The sequence below is a fragment of the Lampris incognitus genome, chromosome 14, assembly GCF_029633865.1.
Source record: "Lampris incognitus isolate fLamInc1 chromosome 14, fLamInc1.hap2, whole genome shotgun sequence".
Lineage (NCBI taxonomy): Eukaryota > Metazoa > Chordata > Actinopteri > Lampriformes > Lampridae > Lampris > Lampris incognitus.
This window is the reverse complement of record NC_079224.1, coordinates 15349973-15370731: the sequence shown is the minus strand read 5'-3', so window position 1 is coordinate 15370731 and position 20759 is coordinate 15349973. Positions and strand designations below refer to the sequence as shown.

At 43.6% G+C, this 20759-nt stretch overlaps 1 protein-coding gene across 1 annotated transcript in view; it reads left to right on the top strand.

The window, feature by feature from the left end:
- cacnb2b (calcium channel, voltage-dependent, beta 2b) overlaps nucleotides 1-20759 on the top strand; it is a 49543-nt gene that overhangs the window by 24598 nt on the left and 4186 nt on the right. The window contains 10 exon segments of the mRNA XM_056293796.1: nucleotides 9590-9712; nucleotides 11201-11340; nucleotides 13961-14022; nucleotides 14451-14476; nucleotides 15162-15209; nucleotides 15212-15244; nucleotides 15441-15499; nucleotides 16229-16338; nucleotides 18126-18134; nucleotides 20328-20479. Of these exon segments, the coding sequence (XP_056149771.1) occupies nucleotides 9590-9712; nucleotides 11201-11340; nucleotides 13961-14022; nucleotides 14451-14476; nucleotides 15162-15209; nucleotides 15212-15244; nucleotides 15441-15499; nucleotides 16229-16338; nucleotides 18126-18134; nucleotides 20328-20479 (762 nt within the window).

Below are 20759 nucleotides of genomic sequence, written 5' to 3'. Positions count from 1 at the left end.
CACCCCTCAGCACTGCTCCCCCTCACAATATCCAGCAGCCCCTGTGTCAACTGTGGAAACCTTCAAGTTCCTGGGAACTACCATTGCCAAAGACCTGAAGTGGGAGACCAACATCAACTCTATCCTCAAAAAGGCCCAGCAGAGGATATTCTTTCCACAGCAATTGAAGAAATTTGGTCTGCCACAGGAGCTGTTGAGCCAGTTCTACACTGCAGTCATTGAATCTGCCCCATGCACGTCTATCATGGTCTGGTTCGGAGCAGCACCAAAACAAGATAGGAACAGACTGCAGCCAACAGTAAGGTCAGCAGAAGAAAAAAAAATCACTGGTGATTCTCTGCCCACCCTGCAGGACTTGTATACCTCTAGAGCCCAGAAACTGGCAGGCAGAATTAGCACAAACCCCCCACACCCTACACACTGTTTATTTGAACTCCTACCCTCTGGTAAGAGCTACAGAACAAAGGGGACCAAAACCCCCAGACATAGGAACAGTTTTTTCCCACAGGCCATCTCTCTCATGAACATTTAACAGCATGGTGCAGGAACAAACACTTATTATGTAAATATGACACACAGCCCCCTCTGGTCAAGATGTCTCACCTACATATCCACAATGTGCACTACTTCTTTAAACCAGATGTGCAATATAGATGTTTGTGCAATACAAATGTACAATTGTAAATACACTTAAAACTGTTGTATACTGGTTACAAATTATTGCTGTTATTGTTGTGGTTGTAACATAGGTATATAATATAGTATGTAGTTTTGCAGTAGGTGGTAGGTGAATATATAGTGTATACAGAGGTGGGACCAAGTCATTGTTTTGCAAGTCACAAGTAAGTCTCAAGTCTTTGCCCTCAAGTCCCGAGTCAAGTCCCGAGTCAAGACAGGCAAGACCCGAGTCAAGTCCCAAGTCAAGACCAACAAGTCTCAAGTCAAGTCCCAAGTCCTACCGTTTGAGTTTCGAGTCCTTTCAAGTCCTTTTAACAACAGACAAATAATATTTACACAGATCATGTATGCTTTTAAGATCTGTATTTATTTATCAAACCTTTTTTGCAAGAACATTGTTCAAACAAATTTGAAAGAAACAAATGCAAATGTAATTTGCACAAAAAGTGCTGACATTGTATTTCCATAGCATATTGCACTATAACTAGTTGCACAGCAGTTTCTGTCCTGTATTGTATTGATCTCATATCATATTGCAAAACCGTTTTCACCTTCAACTAGACAGGTCTTTCTGACTCCTTTCAAAACTTAAATCTAGCCTTAACCTTTTCCAAACAGGTCATCACTTTAAAAAAAAAATCCTCACTCCCCAAAAAATTATCTGAATTATCACTTCTGAAAAACTGCACCGACTTTCTGGAAGTGTCTTAATTTTTGAAAAATTTCCGTAAGATTCAAGTGTCCTGACTTTCCAAAAGTGTTTGTTTCTGTCTCAAAATATCCTCATTTTTGTATAACAGTCTTCACCTTAAAACTTAAATCTAGCCTTAAACTAAAAACCATGTCTTCACCCTCAAACAGGTATTTGGATGAAGTGAGAATCACAAAAACCGTCCTCCAAAAAATGTTACTTTTCCAAATGTGTCACCACTTTCTAAAAAATATTTTTCAGTCTTTTTAACTCCTTTCAAAACCTAAGTGTAACCGTAACCTTTTCAAACATGGCACCACTTTATAAAAGATATCCTCACTCCCAAAAAATGATCTGCATTCTATTAAAGTTTCCTAACTCTTCAAAAGTGTTCGTCTTCATCACAAAATATCCTCAGTTTTGCAAAACAGTCCTAATTTTTTTAGTTTTTAAACATTTTCTCTAAAAATGTCTTCACATCTTCAACATATCCACACTTTCCAAAAACTCTCCTTCCACTCCAGTGTGTTCACATCCTCCGTTACGGTCCTCACTCATATAGAAACACGCACAAACATAAATCTACATGTAATATATTCACGCCTCTATCAGTTCCTGTTGCTCCCTTGATAAAAAAAAATCTTTGTATATATATATATATATATATATATATATATATACACACATGGAGGCTAAACCGCTAAAATAATTGGTATGCATCCAGACTGAGACTGGTGTTTGTGTGTGTGAATGTGAGTGTGTGTGAGAGAGAGAGAGAGAGAGAGAGAGAGAGAGAGAGAGAGAGAGAGAGAGAGAGAGAGAGAGAGAGAGAGAGAGAGAGAGAGAGAGAGAGAGAGAGAGAGAGAGAGAGAGATTGGAAGAGGGGGGGCGGGAGGGCAAATACATGAACATAACAATGAGCAGGGTTGTGCTTTTCTATGTCAGGGGCCTATGCTGCATTGCATTTGCAAAAGATCAAATTGGCCAAAAGTCTGTCAGTCATTTGTGCACGATGGGGATGTAGTATGATGCCACCATGGCTGAAAACTCGCTCCACTGGAGCACTAGAGGCAGGCACCGCCAAGACTCTGATGGCCACTCGGAAGAGTGAAGGAAGAGTCTTCATGTTCACTGCCCAGAACAAAAGGGCAGCCTGTCCTTTGGCTATGTCAAGGTAGTGACTTAGCTGTAGTGCTGGAGTGGTCCCAACATCCTTCTTCTGCCTCTTATGGTATGCAGCAAACAGCCCTTCTCCTTCTCCAAGATCTTCTTGCTCTTCTTCATCAACCAGAGGCACAGGTTGCTCAGTCTCTGCAGCATCTTGCAGGATCAATTCTGGCAAAACATGTAACAGCAACAGCAGAAACAAAAGAGCCCTTATTACCATTGATGTTGGTGATAGTGTTAGACTGAAAAATGTAATTATTGTTGCAGTCAATTAGATCAGATTATGAGGAAAAATTGTGCATTAAAGTCAATAATATTTACCTTTAACTTGTTGTGCCACCTCTGCCTTGATGTCACGATTGACCAGTACATGGGGCTCCACCCACAGCAGAGAAAAGGCTGGATCCAAGGCGGCTACTTTGAGGTAGACTGGGTCTGAAAAGGGGGCAGTGATCCCATCTTGAGTCCTGGCCATTTTCACGTTAATGAAGATCCCAAGAAATCTTTTTTTCAGGGATACCTGGAGACTTCTGACCAGGCCGCTCAGGAAACGAACTTGAGACTTCAGCTTCTCAAGGTGGTGATTGAGGGGCAAGACGGATGGAACAACTGCACTGATTGTGACAACCTTCTCCCCCTGTGTCAAATCAGTTGCTTCTCCAAACGGCTTCAAGATGTCCACCAACTCCTTCAACAGATTCCACTCTCGTGGTGTGAATGACAACTCCTTATGCCCAGCCTTTTCTAGAACAGCACAGAGTTTTAGATGATCACACTGGAGAAATGCCTTCACTTGCCTCAGTGTTGAGTTCCATCTTGTGTTGACTGCAGCAGGGATGCCTTTCTGTTCCCCAAATTTACTATCAAACACATCTTTGAATGTTGTGCTTGTGTGCAGCATGAGCTAAGTTTAGATAACTTGGAAAGAGAAGGACATACCACTTTTGTTTCTTTCAAACCGTCTCCCACCACCAGCTGAAGAGTGTGTGCAAAACACTGCAGGCGCTGTTTCTTTGCCATAGCAGCATCTACCGTTTGCTGATCTTCTAGAGTTAAGTCACACCAGAGCTCAGGGTCATCAAGATGATCTCCGTCATCATCATCCTCTTGTTCACTGGGGAAGCACACAGTGAATGCCTTTCGCATGTTAGCAGCATTGTCACTAATAATGTAGTACAATTTATCTTCGATATTGTATTCATCACATATTCACTCAAATTGGTCACAGATTCGTTCAGCTGTGTGTGAGCCTTTGAAGCGGTTGCAGGCCAAGAGATTAGTCTTTAGCTGTATCCTCTCTGCCTCTTTCTCTATCCAGTGGACAGTGACACCAAGGAATCCCCTCATCTTTCGGTCAGACCAAATGTCCACAGTGACTGAAACACGGTCACATGGTCGGTGTTGGTCAATTGAGTTTTTAATTTTGAACGTCTCCTCAGCGAGGCTCTCTGTTTTTGATGTCAACATTCTGCGACACACTGGGCTGTACTTACTGTCAAGTACCGTCAGAAAGTGTCGAAAACTCTTGTTTTCCACAATAGACAGGGGAAATTTGCAATCAATAATCAAGTCGGACAGTATTGCATTGGTGATAGCTTTATGCTGTGGATGACTGATGCTGTAATGCCCTACACGACTGTCCAGGAATTGTGAGACTGAAGGCTGTTGTGGTTCATTTATGATGCTTTTGTTCATCTGGTATTCTTCAAATCTGTAACAGGTAAGCATATGAAACAGATGTCAGAAAATCCCTTATAGCCACACATGAATTGTATTTGAAACTACTCTTTACTCATATATCAATCGTAACATTGTGTTAATATTCATTTTGTGTTAATATTAATTGTATACTGTATTAGTGTGTGTGTTGTAACATTACATTAATAAAATCAATTTCATTGTCATTGTACGCTATATTAATAATATTTTCACTGCTTTACCTTGCCATCAATAGCCCTTTCCGTCAGGAAACTGAAGTTTTATGCTTGTTAATTCACTCTCTGCAGCACACCAGATTCCATTGACAAAAACAGCAATTTTACCTCGCATCACACAGAAATTGCTGGTCTGCTGCTACCTCAATCATTAAGTTTATTTGTGCTATTTTATGTCTTCGGTGATAGTTCAGCTTAGTTATGATTTACCGAAATGACATAAATGACCTCAATGAGGCAGCAGTAAACAAGCAACTCCCGTGTGCTGCAAAGTAAAATGGCTGTTTTTGTCAGTGGAATCTGGTGTGCTGGAGAGAGTAAGATATACTTCGCTTTCCTGTCGGGAAAAACTCGTCTGGCAGCAAGCTAACATGGTAACGTACACATATTCTTAACATAGAGTACATTTAAACTGACCTGACTTGATTAAGTTTGCTTATGTTTTACTGCTGACAGCAGTCTACTGTGTGTGTGTGTGTGTGATACACTGACTAAGCAGCTTATACAATCCCGCTTCAAACATCCCAAACTGTCCTGTTACAATAGAAGTATGAGTAAGGGAATGAACCCGCAGTGGATGCAGATTACCGTGTTTGCAAGGTGACGTTAACAGTGAGGTTACACTCTCATTGATTTAACTATGCAGCTAGCAATTACGTTACTTAGCCGATAAGCTAGTGTTAGCTTTCATTCAAAACTTACCGTTCTTTGTGCAACTTCAAATGTCGAGCCAAGTTCCAAGTTGTGGCGTCTCCGTCCCTAATCTTCGACCCGCATGTTTTACATACTGCAATTCGTTTTTTGTTGACCACCTCGTAATTTTTATACCCAAACAAAACGATCTTTGGTATCATTTTGCTAACTGGCGCCTTGTTATCTGTTATTCTTCATTGGTTGTCCTGTAATTTGATTGGTTGGATGCTGTCGGCTCAAAACAACGTGGATCTAATTTGATTGGATGTCGTGCCGACAGCGCGCTTGCTCTCTCTCACACACACACACACACACACACGCAGATGCACACGTGTATGTACAAAGAGAGATAGAGCGGTCCATGTCAACATACTTTTTAATCTTTGGGTTTGGGGGAAGTAGCAAGTCTTTTCAAGTCAAAAGCGTCAAGTCCAAGTGAAGTCACGAGTTACTGATGTTAAAGTCCAAGTCGAGTTGCAAGTCTCTTTACATTTTGTCAAGTCGAGTCTAAAGTCATCAAATTCATGACTCGAGTCCAAGTCATGTGACTCGAGTCCACACCTCTGAGTGTATACTTCTGGTACGTAGGATAATATAGTCTGTGGTCAAATCCTTCGAGAGACTGGTGTTGGCCCACCTGAAAGAAATCACAGGCCCCCTGCTCAACTCCCTGCTGTTTGCCTACCGAGCAAACAGTTCAGAGGATGATGCAGTCAACAAGGCATTGCACTACAACTTCCAACACCTCGACTCCCCAGGGACATACACAAGGGTCCTGTTTGTCGACTTCAGCTCAGCGTTCAACACCATCATCCCAGATATCCTCCACTCCAAACTCACCCGGCTCACTGTACCAACCCCCATCTTCCAGTGGATTAAAAACTTCCCGACAGAAAGGAGGCAGCTGGTGAGGCTGGGGAAAATCACACCCAGCACCCGGACAATTAGCACTGTTAAACTCCTGAAGTTTGCAGACGACACAATCATCACTGGCTTTATCCGGGATGGTGACGAGTCTGCATATAGACGGGAGATTGATCAGCTGGCCCTCTGGTACGGCCATAACAACCTGGAGCGGAACACACTAAAAACAGTGGAGATGACAGTGGACACCAGGAGGAGTCCCCCAACACTGCCCCCCAGCACCCCCACCCCCCCAGCATACTCAACAGCACAGTGTCTAGAGTGAAAACCTGCAGATTTCTGGGTTCCACAATCTCCCAGCACCTAAGGCGGGCATCCAACATAGTCACAATCATCAAAAAGGCCAAGCAGAGGATGTACTTTCTCTGCCAGCTCAAGAAATTCAACCTGCCTCAGGAACTGTTGATTCAGTTCTACACTGGAATAATCCAGTCTGTCCTCTGCACATCCATTACTGTCTGGTTTGGTTCGGTCACCAAACAGGACACGGACAGACTATAACGGACAGTTAGGTCTGCAGAGAAAATAATTGGTACCAACCTGCCCTCCATTCAGGACTTATATACCTCCAGACTCAGGAAACAGGCAGGCAACATCACTGCAGACCCATCACACCCTGGTCACAACCTGTTCCAACTCCTCCCCTCTGGCAGGTACTACAGAGCACTGTACCCCAAAATAAACAAATATAAAAGCAGTTTTCCACGGCTGTCATTCAATGCTTAACACTGTCAAATAGATCACTGTCAAAGAAAATGGCATAAAACCAGAGAGTCCACTGACCTCAGTGACTATCAGCGTCTCCTTGTGTCATTCTCCTCCAGCTTAAAAACAGCTAAGACCACTTACTATCAGAACAAGATTTGTAGCACCACCGATGCTCGAAAAATGTTTTTCTGCTTTTAACTCACTCCTCAATCCGCATCCTCCTCCGACGTCCACTCTGCTCACTCCTGACATGTTCGCCTAGTACTTTACTGATAAGGCTTCTGCCATCAGTAACCAGTTCTCTGAGCCTGACCAACTCCATCTGCCACTGCCAGTTAACAGTGCCTCTCTCACCTCATTCTCCCTCCTGACCAGGGAAGAAGTCTCCAAGCTTCTGCTGGACTCTTGTCTCGCTACCTGTCCACTGGACCCCGATACCATCCAACCTCCTACAGACCATTTCCCCCACACTTAACCCCGCAGTCATACACATCATCAACTCCTCGCTTACAATGAATGTGTTCCCCACCACATTTAAGCAAGCTCGGGTCACCCCAGTGCTCAAAAGACCTACACTAAACCCAGCCCAGGTTGAAAACTACAGACCGGTTTCACTCCTACCCTTTCTTTCAAAAATACGTAAGTGCACAGTCTTTAACCAAGTTTCTGAATTCCTTTCTGAGAACAAACTGTATGATCCGAATCAGTCTGGCTTAAAGCGGGGTCACTCTACCAAGACTGCACTCCTGTAATAGAATCACTGTGTTTGGCTAGAGCTGCTGGTCTGTCCTCAGCTTTATTGCTGCTATATCGGTCAGCTGCCTTTGACACGGTTGACTACCAAATCCTCCTCTCCACACTCACTGAGCTTGGTATCTCAGGATCTGCCCTCCACTGGTTCCTACCTCTCAGAGAGATCTTTTAGAGTATCTTGGAGGGGAGAAGTGTCCAAACCGCATGACTTATCCACAGGGGTACCTCAAGGGTCAGTGCTCGGTCCCCTCCTCTTCTCAGTATACACCTTCTCACTAGGTGCAATCATCCGCTCCCATGGTTTCTCATACCATTGCTATGCTGACGATACCCAGCTCTTCATATTCCCGCCAGATGACCTCGCAGTCTCAACACGGATATCGTTATGCCTTGCTGATATCTCTGCATGGATGGAAAATGCCACCTTCAGGTTAGCCTATCTAAAACTGAGCTTCTTGTCATCCCAGCCAGTCCATCCTTGCAACAACATATCAATATCCAGCTCGAATCAACCCAACGCATGCCCACAAATTCTGCCTGAAACCTGGGTGTCATGATTGATGACCAACTAATCTTCAAGGTTCACACGGCCTCGATTGCTTGGTTGTGCCGATTTGCCCTGTACAACATCAGGAAAATTAGATGCTACCTGTCTGAGCATGCAGCACAACTCCTGGTTGTTATATCACGCATTGACTACTGCAACTCCTTACTGGCAAGTCTCCCTGCATGCACTTTCAAACCTCTGCAAACGTGATGGTGCATCTGGTCTTCAACCAACCTAAGACAGCACATGTCACTCTGCTGTTCATATCCCTCCACTGGCTCCCAGTTGCTGCCCACATCAAATTCAAAACCTTAATGCTCACTTACAGAACAGCAACTAAAACAGCTCCTGCTTACCCGAACTCCCTCATTCAGGTCTACACTCAGTCCCGCTCACTAAACTCTGCTAATGAAAGGCACCTGGCACTTCAGCCACAACAGGGCCCTGTCACTAGCCAGCCTCTTCTCCTCTGTAGTTCCCCAGTAGTGGAATGAGTTACCAAACTTCATTCGATCCATTGAGTCTCTTTCCATCTTTAAGAAGACGCTAAAAACACAGCTCTTTCTCGAACACCTCCACACCTGATGGTATTAAAATAATAAGAATAATTCGCTTCTATGCACCATTGCCTTTGTGCACTGCCTGTTGACACCAATGTCCTATCGGACTTGAACCTAGTTTTTTTTTTTTTTTTTTTTTTTTTACACTTACTTGCATTGTCGCCTCCTGACCAGATCCTTGCTTGTGTTGTATTAACTCTCAGATGTAAGTCGCTTTGGATAAAAGCGTCTGCTAAATGAAATTGTAAATAAATCCAACCATTTTGTATATACTATACTGTACTGTACATTGTATGTATACTGGTACACTCTGTCATGTCCATCTACCTCAGGCATGTATGCAAGTAACCTGCTAACATCTATTTCAGCATCTCTTATATATTCTCTGCACCACTGCACTTTATCACCTCTTATTTCACCTGTACAACTCAATCCTTGTGTATATATCTGAAGATTGTTGTGCTGTAGTGTTGTTATTCTATGTTAAGTACACTGAGAGAACCATGAAACCGGAGTCTCCATGTACTGCAAACCTACATGGCCAATAAACATGATTCTGATTCTGATATAGTGGGAGTATTGTATATGGGCATGATGTGTTGTGGAATTGTGGTCTAGGATATGGTATAGTGTATGGGCAATATAGTATATAAGCAATATGCCATAATATAAGGGCATAGGTTGTTGATTACTCAACCATAACAAAACTCTATATAGTCGTGACATACCTGCTGTGCTTACATGCTTGCTTCCAATGTCCTGTTGTTGTCCCATTTATTTCTTCTGTTTTTTCCCTTTTTTTATTTTGTTTTTTGTTTTTGCGTGAGTGATGTCTGCAAGTGCTTGAAGCTGCTGTGAACCAGAGTCAAATTTCTCATGTGCATAGGCATACTTGGCCAATAAAGTTGATTCTGATTCTGTTGTCTATCCCTAGTACAAGCCTGTGGCATTTGCAGTGCGCTGCAACTTCTCCTACACGCCAGCAGATGACGACAATGTCCCAGTGCCAGGCCAGGCTGTCACCTTTGAGGCCAGAGACTTCCTACATGTCAAAGAGGTCAGAAACAATGGCATCACTCAGTAAACTGTACCTAGTGGAAACAACCGTCCTGATGGTGGGCGAAGGAGACGCTTAAAAAAAAATCACAATCACCATTTAAACGATAGACATGGGCCTACATATTCTTTATCATGAAAGATTTTTTTACACCAGGTTCGTTTAAAAACTATTTGAGAGCCTAGAAAAAAAATGTCTTCTTTGTGCCAATGTTTAATATGAATAGAATTTAAGTAAAGCGAAAACGTTTCTTTATACATACTAATGTACCCTGATTAAGATATACAGCACAGGGTATGGAAAGGGATGACAGCAGTTTTACAAAGGGTTGGTTTCTGTCAGTTTAACAGTGGGATGGGGGGGATGGCATCCCCTTGCACCCCCCCCTCATATTGACCCCTGAATATATCTTTACGGGGACTCATTCTAAAGCCTTTGCAGATGAGACTACAATTCATGATAAGCATTTACAGTCAGAGGGAAATTTGTGTTGAAGGAAACCAAAAGATCTTTACGATTATGTTGATGATGATGATGATGACGATGATGATACTGATGACAATGGTGGTTGTGGTAAGAAAGAAGAGGAGGAGGGGGGTCAAAAGGATACTGATGATGGCAATAATGATGATGAGGGGGAGGAAGAGGCTGTTGGGAACTGATGATGGCCATGATGGTGAATGACACGAGTATCATCTTGTATAACTCATGGTGTGGATTATTTCATGACACTTTAAGGCTCATTGGATGAAAGCGTACAGCAAAGGGCTTATGCTATGATAAAACAAACATGATGGCGCTGCAGAGGATAAAATAGGATAAGATGAAACTTTAATAATCACCGGGGGGGGGGGAATTGGGTCATTGCAGCTTCAAAGAATAAGCTACAGAAAAGGATAAACTATTTCAAGCTCACCGAAAATTATAATGTCTTCACCGTTGAGCCGAGCAATATATCGATATTGTGACAGGAGACTAGCTGTCGTCTGGGATTTTGGTCACCGTAATATGGTGATATAACTTAAATGTTATCATTCCCTGTTCTTAAAGGCTGCAATACAGTAAAGTGAGACAATTTACTATACTTGTTAGGCTGTTGGTCATCACGTTCATGTCACTAATGATCATTTCTCAAAATGTTGTTGTGTGTAAATATCTTATGAAAGCACCAATTGTCATCCTCAAAATATCCTCACATTGCTGACAGAGGTATTCAGTCAAAAATATCAAAACATTTGATTTTGTCAGTATAGCCCTGTCCACTTCCTGTCAATACAAAGCTGTTGAGAGATTCAGAGAGGTTACCCCAAATGATGAGGTGACAGGTTTGATAATTGTTAAAAAATAGAACAATGTGGCTGCCTAGTACAGTATAGGCATCTGACCAGAGTTACCAAAATGGCAACAAATCTTATGAGTTAAACATTACGCTGGCTCTCCCTGTTCTCATTAAGTTATCCATTGATTAATTTACCAACCATTCTCTAGAAGTTTAACAATGATTGGTGGATCGGCCGGCCGGTGAAAGAGGATGGTGTGGTGGGTTTTGTCCCGAGTCCAGTCAACCTGGAGACCATCCTCATCCGAAGAGAAGTTCAGGCCAGGAAAGCTGCCAAGGCCTTGGCCAAGTAAGTCCTTTGCTCCTTACATAACCTTCAGACTAGCATGATAGCACACTAGCCCACCAGTAAGGTATGCTACTCAAGTAATCATGATGATAATAATATAGAGTATACGTCTTACAGAGACGAATAGGTAGAAACAAATGCAACATAGCATAAAGCAACATGAGCTCAAACAAGTGAGCTGTCCGTTTCTGAAAGTCAGTTTTTAAACAGAATTCTCTTACTGTCTGCAGTTGCATGAATACAACCATTGAAGCTTCTTAAACCACACAGGAAAATCAGCTGTGTAAACGCTCTGATGTCACATGGGCTCAGCACATGGTGAGCAAGACTTGAAGCGTTGGGACCACAGGACATTAAATCAATCAACTTTCACACCATTTTCCTGCACTTAGACCGCTACGCTACCCGGTGTCTAGGTAGCGTAGTGGTCTATTCCGTTGCCTACCAACACGGGAATCCTGGTTCAAATCCCCACGTTACCGCCGGCTTGGTCAGGCATCCCTACAGACACAATTGGCTGTGTCTGCAGGTGGGAAGCCGGATGTGGTTATGTGTCCTGGTCACTGTACTAGTGCCTCCTCTGGTCAGTCAGGGCGCCTGTTCGAGAGGGAGGGGGGACTGGGGGGAATAGCGTGAGCCTCCCATGCGCTACGTCCCCCTGGCGAAATGCCTCACTGTCAGGTGAAAAGAAGCGGCTGGCGACTCCACATGTATCAGAGGAGACATGGTAGTCAGCAGCCCCTCCCCGGATCGGCAGAGGGTGTGGAGCAGTGACCCAGGGGCCAGGCGGCCCAGAAGAGTGGGGTAATTGGCCAGATGCAATTGGAGAGAAAAAGAAATAGCAATAGTAGCTCACAACTTTCTCATAAATGCTTGAACATGCCTAAAATGTTTCCTAAAGGGTCTCAATAATACAAGCTACCGACCCTGTTCTGTTTAGCCTAGCTGGGTTTATGAAAACAGCTATAAGGTTCCTTTCTTTCACAAAATAATCTGTCTGAATGCTCTGAAAAAACTACATATATATATAGTATATATATATATATACACACAGACACACACACACACACACATATAGTATTGTATACATATCTCTTCAACAAACTAATGAATCCTCTCCTGTGTGATTGAATGAGTGCTAATAAGGGAAATGAGCTGATATAGTGTTGGACTAAAAAAACTAAAATCCACATATGGCACATAATTGCGTACCACAACGCTAGACAGTGCAACACACTTCATTAGGGGTAGCATTGAAAAAAATGTTCCTCTTGTTTATCGTTAAGCTCAACCTATCCTTACCCGCCAGACATTTTATGTCATTCCTCTATCGTGAATGAAATAAAATGGACCTTTGCTCTGTGAAGCCATGATGCTGAACAGCAGTGGCATCAGGCGCATCATGATGTTGTCTGGCAGGCAGTGATAATTTTAACTGGCTCTGTCTGCTCAGCCAGCGATACAGAGACAGGACTTATGATAAAATAAAAGAAAACATCTGCTGGTGAGACAGAAGCACTGCTATACGCATGCCTTTTTTTTTAAGCTGCACGAAGAGAGAGGCTGCCCAACGTTTCTGTCACTCCCATCTGTCAAGTGTGAGTCCATAATTGGCACTCATTCAAAGCAGACCATAACTGCCCATCACACACTTCAAGATTTTAAACCTATTGAGACGCAGCCGGGGTTCAGGCTAACACGTCTATAGAGTATCGGGTCAGAAATCGGTTAATCCTTAATTACAACACAGGCTTTCTGGGATCACGGTGATCCTAAAGGATCTGGCTCGGCCGGCTCCTTTTTGTGTACTTGGTTTAATGCAAGTGGTTTGCCCTGTGAGATTTACATATATGGCCGCATCTTACGTAAGTCCAAAATTAATGTGATCCATATACAGTGGTCTGTATGGAGCACAGTTAGATCCGGTAAAAAGTTCTCAAATACAAATATTCATTCCATTGGAATGTGGAAGGGATAAGATATCTTGGAATAAATACAACAAAGAATCTGGACAATTTGTATTCAAAAAACTTGAGAGAATTGATAAGTCAAGTTAAACAAGATTTAAAAAGATGGTCTATACGCCCATTTTCCCTTTGGGAAGGAGCTAAAATTATACAGATCAGTATATTACCAAGATTTTAAAATGTCATTTATATTCATATTGTCAATATGTTGAGTCTCGTATTAATGCTGTTTTTGTTGGAAAGTGTGTTGGGACACCTCGGTGTGATAATGCACTTTAAATTAACTCCGACTTGACTTGACTTTTTGAGGGATGACTATGCTGCAAATAAATACACAAATAAATAAATAGTAGATGTGCTCGAATTTCTAAACAAGCATTGCAAGTTATGTTAAATGCATTTTAGGATACGCTGCATGGGTAACAATACCAGCCTTGGAGAACAAACTGAGGCAGAGAGACAAAATCTTCTTTTTTTTTTTATTGCCTGGCGAGCCAATGTGTCTTTGTGATTAAAAGAGGAGCAGTGCTGTGGCAGCTTCTTGGATGCTGTTGTCCATCACAATTACTTAAGGGAAGCACTGTGAATAATTGCCTTTTAACATGACAAATAAGATGTGTGAGCTGAATCTGGAAGTTTGTGTTTTATTTCAGCAAAGCAGCAACTCAAGTCGCTCAAGACATGAACTCCAAGAAATATACCCCTCCTTCACAAGGTCTCAGTTTGTGCACAATTGGGAAAGTTAATCCCCCCCCATTCATGGTTTTTGCTACGTGGTGAGTTAACGTTTGATCATTCTCTCTCTCTCTCTCTCTCTCTCTCTCTCTCTCTCTCTCTCTCTCTCTCTCTCTCTCTCTCTCTCTCTCTCTCTCTCTCTCTCTCTCTCTCTCTCTCTCTCTCTCTCTCTCTCTCTCTCTCTCTCTCTCTCTCTCTCTCTCTCTCTCTCTCTCTCTCTCTCTCTCTCTCTCTCTCTCTCTCTCTCTCTCTCTCTCTCTCTCTCTCTCTCTCTCTCTCTCTCTCTCTCTCTCTCTCTCTCTCTCTCTCTCTCTCTCTCTCTCTCTCTCTCTCTCTCTCTCTCTCTCTCTCTCTCTCTCTCTCTCTCTCTCTCTCTCTCTCTCTCTCTCTCTCTCTCTCTCTCTCTAGCTAATCAGCAAGTGAAAAAGAAACCGGTAAGTAAATGAGTGAACAAATGCTTAATGCTCTGTCCAGTTGAATGAGCGGTTCTGTTACTTTCCCTCCATCACACAGTACCGCCCGGTAACTGTGCAGAGGTGGATCCCATGTCCCACTGAGCAGATGTACAGAGCCCTTTGAACAAAGCACATTTGAGACAAAGTAGTACATAACATACATCCTCACTTATCTTCAGCTGTCAAAGTTTCATGTCTGTGGGGGCGTCCGGGGTGGCGTAGCGGTCTATTCCATTACCTACCAACATGGGGATCAATCCTCATGCTACTTCCGACTTGGTTGGGTGTCCCTACGGACACAATTGGCCGTGTCTGCGGGCGGGAAGCCGGATGTGGGTATGTGTCCTGGTCGCTGCACTAGCGCCTCCTCTGGTCAGTCAGGGCGGGCGCCTGTTCGGGGGGAGGGGAAACTGGGGGGGAATAGCGCGATCCTCCCACACGCTACGTCCCCCCGGGTGAAACTCCTCACTGTCAGGTGAAAAGAAGCGGGGGAGGCATGTGGTAGTCTGCAGCCCTCCCCAGATCGGCAGAAGGGGTGGAGCAGCGACCGGGGCGGCTCAGAAAACAGGGGTAATTGGCGAAGTACAATTGGGCAGAAAAAGGGGGAAACTAAACAAAAATAAATACTCAAAAAAAAGTTTCATGTCTGTCTTGGCTGCTGTAGGGGGAGCAGGTGGCAATGTATGATGTAGTGCCTACCATGCGTCCCTGTGGTGTCTGATGGGGCCATCCTTAAAGGGCTTAGAGGTAAGATTACCTCATTACAGTGACCATGGCTCGACTTTGCTGCATAATCTCTCCCCCAGTTTTTGCCAGGCCGTGGCTCAGTTTACGTTCTCATGAGGACATAAGTAGTTCATCTGACACATATAAAAACAAAATGAGATTTTTATTGAAGCCTATGATTTGTTTTTTTCTTGTTTGCTTTGTTGTTCAATCCCAGGTTACAGATATGATGCAAAAGGCACTATTCGATTTTTTAAAACATCGATTTGAAGGCAGGTAAGTTATGATTTAATTCTTTAGCTTCATGTAAAAGTGGCGATGGTGTAACTTTTTTTTTTCTACTTAAAATGACTGTGGTGGACATCCGGGTAGCGTAGTGGTCTGTTCCGTTGCCAACCAACACGGGGATTTGTGGTTTGAATCCCCGTGTTACCTCCGGCTTGGTCGGGCATCCCTACAGACACAATTGGAAATGTCTGTAGGTGGGAAGCCAGATGTGGGTGTGTGTCCTGGTCGCTGCACTAGCGCTTCCACTGGTCAGTCAGGGCGCCTGTTCAGGGGGGAGGGGGAACTGGGTGGAATAGTGTGATCCTCCCCTCGTGCTACGTCCCCCTGGTGAAACTCCTCACTATCAGGTGAAAAGTAGCAGCTGGCGACTCCACATGTATCGGAGGAGGCATGTGGTAATCTGCAGCCCTCCCTGGATCAGCAGAGGGGGTGGAACAGTGACTGGGACGGCTCGGAGAAGTGGAGTAATTGGCCAAGTACAATTGGGGAGAAAAGGGGGGTAAAACCCCCCCCTCAAAAAAAAGACTGCGGTGTTGCATTGGCATGTAATCCTTATTTCTTCATATGCCTCTTTCTCTACTTATTCTTCTTATTTCAAGTTATGCCTTGGACTCCTTCTGCTGTTGCAGCGATTTAACTTTCCCACAGGGATTATGGAAATTTCATCTGCTGTTTCCTAACTGAATGTGTGTCGGCGCCTCTCTCGTCTCTTTAAAGAATCACTATTACACGGGTCACAGCAGACATCTCTCTGGCCAAACGGAACATCCTTAACAACCCGAGTAAAAAGGCCTTAATGGACCGGTCCAACACACGTTCCAATCTGGGTAAATAACGCTTTACTTATATCTGAAACTAAACAGCGGATGTAAATAATACTTTCCATTTCACTACTTGGAATGGAAAATTGTCGGGGTTTAGTCAACATGATGACGCTTGGGATGGCGTCGGTGTTGGAAAAATAAACTTTGCACGTGAAATATTTTTTTTCTGTGATTAACTCAACTTTCTGACACTCAAGGTGTTGTCATAAGACAATGCTAACAAAAACTCGAAGCTTCTCAAAAATGCTGCTCATTCGGGCTTCTGTGTTGCTGCACTGAAGCACCAATTAAAGGATCAGGGAGCGGCGGCCATTTTGAATTACTACCACAGGGCAATTTGTCAAGTCTCTGGATGGATTATGGGTGAACCACCGCCACCATCACCTCTTACTGATGATGCTTCAGTTCTACGATCATAACTGGGCTTTGCGTATGTCACCATTTCCACAGCTCAATGCCTTATGCATGAGCTTATGGAAGAAAAAAATAAATAAAGATCATGCAAGATCATGTATCAATTTTGTTACTGAAGAGGAAAAAAATGTACCACAAGATTATTTTCACAAGATTTGAATAGACAGAAGGTGGGAAGTGGATTTCATTAAGATTCTCATTCAAGTATTATTATTAAACATTTGTTACCACAAAATCTCTTCATGTGATGGTGCAGAGCCATTTGCTCCCGGTTTCTCTCGCTCAGGTCATTTGTGTTGTTGATGCTCTAATGACGTATTGTCTAACACTGGGAATGATGCTCTATAAATCCATTCTTAAAAAATCATGTATCCCACTTTTGGGATATGAAAACGATATTGGCCCCCAGGACCACATACAGCCATTACAGTCACATTTTAAGACCAACAATTGGCATCAAAGTTGAGCTAATTTTTAGATTTAAAACAGACAGCATTTATATAGCGCTTTTCTAGTCTACTGGCCACTCAAAGTGCTTTACAGTGGATGCCTCACATTCACCCATTCACACACACACATTCATACACTGATGGTGGAGGTTGTCATGCAAAGCACCAACCTGCTGATCAGGAGCAGGTAGGGGTTCAGTGTCTTGCTCAAGGACACTCCGATATGCTCTCTGGAAGAGCTGGGGATCAAACCAGCCACCCTCCGATTACTAGACGACCCGCTCTATCTCCGGAGCCAATGCCACAACACAATGTTATAGTTGTTATTTGGGATCTTTGATGGCCCTTTTCATTGTTGTATTACGCCCCTTAGTGAATCACTGATCCTCAGTTTTAACCAACAAACAATACGACTTAAGCCAGGTCTGATCCTAACATATCAGACTAGCACTGACCTCTTCATGTATCTTATCTAATAAAGCTATATAGATTCTACACAGTAAAAAGCCATATTAAATCTCTGCAAGAAATATGATATGTAATAAATATGCACTTGTAATAAATAGGCACTTTTTCAAATGAACCCTTTCACCTATCGTATTAGGAGCAATAATTCAGACCTCAGCAGCATAATTATCACAGAGCTCGGTGTGCAACACAATAACGATAAACTAGGATAATCAAGGACACGACATAAAATAGGAGGTCATTTGGGACACAGGCTTGTTTCGATGTCTGTGTAAAGATTGTACGGTAATGGGTATACCAGGGATGCTTGGCATCGCTTTTCTCTAGAGCCAGCGAGAGTGCAGGCTAGAACTCCCCCCTTGGATTTAAGGGGGAGTGGATGGGCACCAAATAAGAGGGGGGATAAGATTTACTTGGCTTTCTCTACTCTTGTCTTTCTCACTGCTCTCTGATCTGCAGATGCGGCCGGTACGTATGACAGAAGGGACCCACATGATAGCTCGTCTGTGCTTTTCTATTAAACGCCCCACCTTCCCTTTACCTCACGTGTGCATGGACGGATTAGCGCGACCACCGGCCCGGACAAATTCGTCACAAGACCCCACCCACCTTGAAGTTACAGTCGTTAGTTTGACGTGTAAGAACTACTTCCGTTTCAGGTCTGTTTCGTTCTATACATGCCACGCACAGTGTATACATATGTAAACTACTAATAACACACGTTAGCCCCTAGCTAACGGGTCTGACCCTTTAGCCGAGCGGTTAGCGACGTCGCCTTGTGGTGCAGTACACCCCGTATCGAATCCCGCACCGGGCGAGAAAATAACCGGTTACACATATTTAGGAGCCAGACAAGTGAAAATATCCTACCTAAACCCGCCCGTCTTCGTAGAGAAGCCGCTGATCAAGTCGTCGACAAAGTCCAGATCAAGTCGTCGTCGAAGTCCAGCTCCCGGACGAGTTTCCGACTCGGGGGCCGTGAGGGCCGGCATGCTCCGGCGTCTCCGCGCCGCGGGGGGGGGGTATTTGTTGTACCGACGCGGCGTCTTTAACTGCTTTTCATTTTGGGACTTCCCGCTTTGGCCACCCCGCTGAACGCGCCCTGTTGCTCCGCGGTGACGGCGGAATTGACCTTTGACCTATTATACGCTGCGGCGTTACGACGTTACGTGATTTAATCGGCTGATTTACAAAACATGCAAACAGTTTCGTAATCATATTACGTTTTCGAAATCACGTTTACTCCAGTCATTTTTTTAAAACCAAAAATACTTCACACATGATAAAAGATAGTAAATCTCCGCTGTGGGGCCCTGTGCACGTACCCACTTTGCCCACGCGGTAGTCCGCCTATGCACACGTGTACCAACCAAGCCTTGTATTGCTGCTGTTTATTGTACAGATTGTGATTCACATGGGCCTTGATTTACTTTCGGTTTGGACTTGGATCAGGTCACTGCAAGCTAATGTTCGCTGATGGATGTTTGTTATCAGATGACTATCAGGGTAGCGTACGGCCGTGTACTGTAATTATTTTAAGCATCGAAAGTTTCTCAAGGTCCACAGCTACTGCTTGTTCCAACGCTTTCTGTCCCGCTCGATCCTCCTAGAGGCCTATATATATATATAAGTCAAGTCAAGTCCAATGCATCTATATGCAGTTCAACATCACAGTTACGAAATAGTTTACACCCCCCCCCCTAAAAAAAACCAGACACGGTAGATGACACCCCTTATCCTGAGACCCTCTCTGTGTGAGTTACTCTCCCTGGTGTTTCCCATGGTTGTCAAATCCTCTGGTGTAATGTTTCATTAATCCCAGGGCACTCCGGATGATTCGGTACACTGTGGCATCCTCATTACATGTGCTGTTTTGGTTGTTTTTTCTTTTCCAAAAAAAAGAAAAGAAAGAGAAAGAGAAAGAAAAGAAAAGAAAAGAAAGCAGTATTTGGGGGCACGTGTTTGCTTCCATTTTATTTTATTTTTTTTTTAGATTTACGCTGGTTTGAATGCACCAAAGCCTTTTCATTCTGACCAACTTTATTTATACTGTAACGTGCGTGGATAAGTAGACACGTTGGTCCTTGACTGACGGGTCGCACCCTTTAGTCGACTGTTTAACGTTGTCGCTTGCAGAGCGGAAGACACGGGTTCGCGTCCCGGCTGTGGCGACGGTCTCTCAGACTGCCCCCGAATTTCGCTACAATGCTGGATATTTATATTTCAAAAATTTATTATTAAATATTAATTTTTCAAGAAAAAATAGGTTCTCACGTTTGTGGGTTTTTTTTGTTTTTTTTTTTGCATTTCAAGTGCTCTCCTGTTGACATGATGTACAGTGGCATTAAATGGACTTGTCATTTTTTTGGGGGTCCTCAGGTCTCGGACCACCAAAACAGTCATTTGAAAAGTATTGTGGACGACAGTGGTAGCTTTTAAGTGGTAGCTCGTGTTAAAGATGTCAAGAAGAGCCCAAGTAAATACACTTTTCTATTCATTCGCAAAGTGTGACTGTTAGTGAGCCTCTATTTGACCAGAGCAACCCCTCGGTGTGCTGTCACATATCTAAAAGAGAAATATATAGATGGTGAGGTGCACTGAAATTAAAGACGCTGGATTGATTGATAGTCATTTGACCCCTTCCACCTCCTCCGTCTGCAGCACAGATTCAGGGGGAAGTGGAGCGCATCTTTGAGCTGGCCCGCAGCCTTCAGCTGATAGTGCTGGACGCAGATACGGTCAACCATCCTCTCCAGGTAACCAAGACCTCCTTGGCCCCAATCCTCGTCTATGTCAAGATCTCCTCGCCGAAGGTAAGCCTCATTCAAGTGAAGGTTAGAGTATGCACTACTTTCAAGAACACCGTCCGAACAACTTGGGTGGGGTCAAACCCTCTTTTGTTGCATTGTATTTTGCTTCACTTTCTCAAGGGCAAAAAAAAAAAAGTTTCTCACAGTTTTGATTAAGTGGATTCAATTGGTGGAGTCAATAAAGGCCACCCAAAACCGGCGCTGGCTGACACACATCAAGAAGAATGCGCCTATAGATTTCAATTTGAAACCGCCATGGTGGCGTAGTGGTTTTCACTGTCGC